At 35.0% G+C, this 3,255-nt stretch overlaps 1 protein-coding gene across 1 annotated transcript in view; it reads right to left on the reverse strand.

Annotated features, from left to right (window-relative positions):
* The window catches only part of CEP112 (centrosomal protein 112kDa), a 170,064-nt gene extending 167,581 nt beyond the window's left edge, over positions 1–2,483 (reverse strand). The window contains exons 1-3 of the mRNA XM_009323669.1: positions 2,384–2,483; positions 1,221–1,411; positions 275–441 (exon numbers count right to left, since the gene is read on the reverse strand). Coding sequence (XP_009321944.1) covers positions 275–441; positions 1,221–1,411; positions 2,384–2,483 — 458 coding nt within the window. The remainder of the gene's footprint in view (positions 1–274; positions 442–1,220; positions 1,412–2,383) is intronic.
* Positions 2,484–3,255: the final 772 nt, after the last annotated feature.

Below are 3,255 nucleotides of genomic sequence, written 5' to 3' on the forward strand. Positions count from 1 at the left end.
ATAGAGCTATGGCACATGGAAGACGACTTAACAGAAGCCAGAGAAGACGATGTAATGGAGGAATGTAATAACAGAAAAGTATAAAAGGTATCATTTAATTAGAAGCTATTACCAGAGTTTCTGTATATAAGGCACTATAAAGCTATATTCAAGATGAGTCCATGAGGAAGTGTAATAAACTCATACATACAAATTCAAACATACAGAGCTTATCAAATCAAACATCTATTAAATATGAATCAAATACTGAATAAAGAAAATACAGAAATCTTACCCGTATGTAAGTGGTGTTGCTAAAGATGACTCCTCTTTAGAAGATCTCTTCCACGATTCTTCATGCTTAGATTCACTGTTTCCTAGTTCTCCCATTACCCAGTCAGGTAAGCAGTCTGGGCTACTACTCTGAACTCTTGTTGAATTTGGTTCATCAAAATAAATTGACTATAAATAAAATAAATGCAAAATCAACACTAGAATATATTTACACAAATATATTCTTTACACTGCTATTGTCGTTTCCTGCAGGAATATCTGCAGTATAAAAATTCTTTTTCCAATGAAGTCAATGAGGCATGCAAATATTACCTTCCCAAACCATGGAAATTAGTACAACAGGCAATGATGTAAATGTTTTCCAGTACTTTACTTCTTTCAGTATGGGTAATTTTAGCACAAATTAGGACTGTTATCTCACTAAAGCTGATGTCAATGACTGACACAGTATATCCAGGTCTTCAGAAAACAAACTGCAAGTTTAACAATATTTATGTGAAATACTGTTATCTTCTCTTTCATAGAGTTTAAATAGCTGGAGTGTGTAGCAAAAGCCAGAATGGCAGACTACTAAAGTCACCTCATTTAAGCACATTTTTCCTTTTAGAAGAACTATCTGTTGATTAAGACAAAATATAGCGTCAAGGGTTTTTTATTACATCCTTTCAAAGAATTAGACAAAAATTCTTTCTTCAGCACACCTATTTTTATAAGCCTTCTTAGAACCTGAACTTTGAAGAAGAAAAAGGTCTCATAAAAGGTTTTGCGCATTGAAAGATTTTTCCAACGCCAATTACAAGATATGCAACATAAATGCCTGTATTTACCACATGCAATTCCACTCAATGAATTCAGAATTGTTTTTCAACTTCATGCCAAATCAAAGACTTAAAAGTCTTTTCAGAATATATTTAAGCAAGTTTGTCTTATAAAGAAGTTGCACCCACCATGTATGAAGGTAAAGTTTTCAGTATTCCTGGTTCTGGTTTATGCGTAAAAGGACCTTCCAGCACACCTCGCTTTAGCATGTGGAGCAGAAGTTTTGCATATAGGTTCCGATTCTTCCTTCCCGCTATTCCTGTGCCTGCTCCTGAGGGTTCGCATAGTTTTTTAATCCACAGTGCACATCTTTGTCGTTCTAAAAATATAGATATACATAATCACTATACATTTTCAGAGCAAATCAAACACATAGAAAAAACAGAAGCCATTACTGGTCACCAATTTTGTAGATGTTTCCCTTCTATTCAAAAGTTTAAAGCAAAACAAACAAAAAAACCCAAATGACCGAGCCAAAGAAAAATATAGTTAACTACCTAGATTACAAATAAGTCTTTAGCAACAGTTCAAATTTACATCGTCCAGAAATATTTTCTATAAACTCATGTTTACCAGAAGTTTACACGACTTCTAGAAATACCATGTTCGGAATCAACCTCTAATAACTACCGAACACATAAGTTGCCAGGAATTCTGAACTCACTGCAAGAGCTGCCTTTAACTACAACGTACAGCTTGCATGAGCATTAATATTTAAATACACAGTAAATCTTCATTCATTTTAAAAATCTCTATTTACACAAGCTTTGCTACGAGATGATGAAATTATTCATTTGATTAAATGTTTACAAGCAAGGTCTTAATCTGTAGGTTCGTGCCTTTAATAATAACCAGTTTGTTCTCATCATTACATTTATAAAACATCACTTATTAATTGATGTTTATATTATTACACATTCCTAAGCCAAATTTTAAAAAGCTTATGTCTAAAAAATATTTGCAATTTTGTAAGTGCCATCTCAAAAACAATGCCTTTTAGAAGCTTTTAGTTTCTACTGAAGTAATCTTTCAAAAATAGAGACATTAATGTATTTATGCAAAAGCACATTTACATCACCAAGATAAGACAGATAAGCTCAAACAATAGCAATAAGTACCTTAAAAAAATCCAGCTTTAGAAGTTGTATAAACCCCCCTTCAAAACAGTGCCTTGTAACATTAGACATTAAGCATCTGGTTAAAGAAAGCGATACAAGTACACATAATAATTATCAGTAACCTAGAATTTTGTTATTAGCATTTCTCTATATGCACATTTTACCATATTTACCTGACCTATGCTGTAGTTTTAGAACATGAGGCTTCATATCCACAACACAGTGATCAAATTCTGCATCTAGTTTTTCCCATATTTCCTCTTCGCCATTCATTTTGAAAGAACACCAAGTAACCTGCAAAATTATTCATACTGAAGTAGAAACGTTCAAATACCACTATACGTTAGTCTCTGTTCATCTTAGGCTGTGCAAAGACATGTTTTGGAACTATACAGAAAATAAAACTAAATATTTTGTTTTGTTCAAATAAACACAAAAATAAGAGTGATTCTTCGCAAATAACACATATTTAGTGTAATCTACACGAATGTATTTGTTTAGATTTGAAAATGAATAGTCAAGCACACAAAAATGTAATCAATTACACACAGTTTGTATCAAAAACCTAAAGGCATTTGTCTCATATCTGCATTCATAGGTTTTTCTTCCTTAGAATTAGTTGGGTTTTTTTTAAAGAGGAGGGAGAAAAGGTGGAAAAATAGCAACTAGACCTACGAGTTAAAAGTAACAGAACCAACAAATGTTGTCAGAATGTTTTTTTAACGAAGGAGCATTGAAAAGACAGCAAACACGAGCTCTTTATCCAAGGTCACCTGTCATTAACCTCCCCGCTGGAGTACGCATCTTTTTTTGGACATTTGAGCTTGCAATTAGCACGTTTCTTTGCCAACTTAAGCTGCACACAACAGACAGCCTGCTGAAGCCCTCCAGGCCCTTCCCCACGGACAAACCCCGCCACGGCCCCGGCCCCGGCCCCGGCCCCAGGCCGAGGCCCGAGCGCACAGGTCTCGTTCAACCTCTGCCTTCGCTCCCTTCTCCCACCTTCGGCTTCAAGAGGAGGGAGAGTGTGAAAGGTGCCAGGCGG

The sequence above is a fragment of the Pygoscelis adeliae genome, unplaced genomic scaffold, assembly GCF_000699105.1.
Source record: "Pygoscelis adeliae isolate BGI_AS28 unplaced genomic scaffold, ASM69910v1 Scaffold75, whole genome shotgun sequence".
Classification (NCBI taxonomy): domain Eukaryota; kingdom Metazoa; phylum Chordata; class Aves; order Sphenisciformes; family Spheniscidae; genus Pygoscelis; species Pygoscelis adeliae.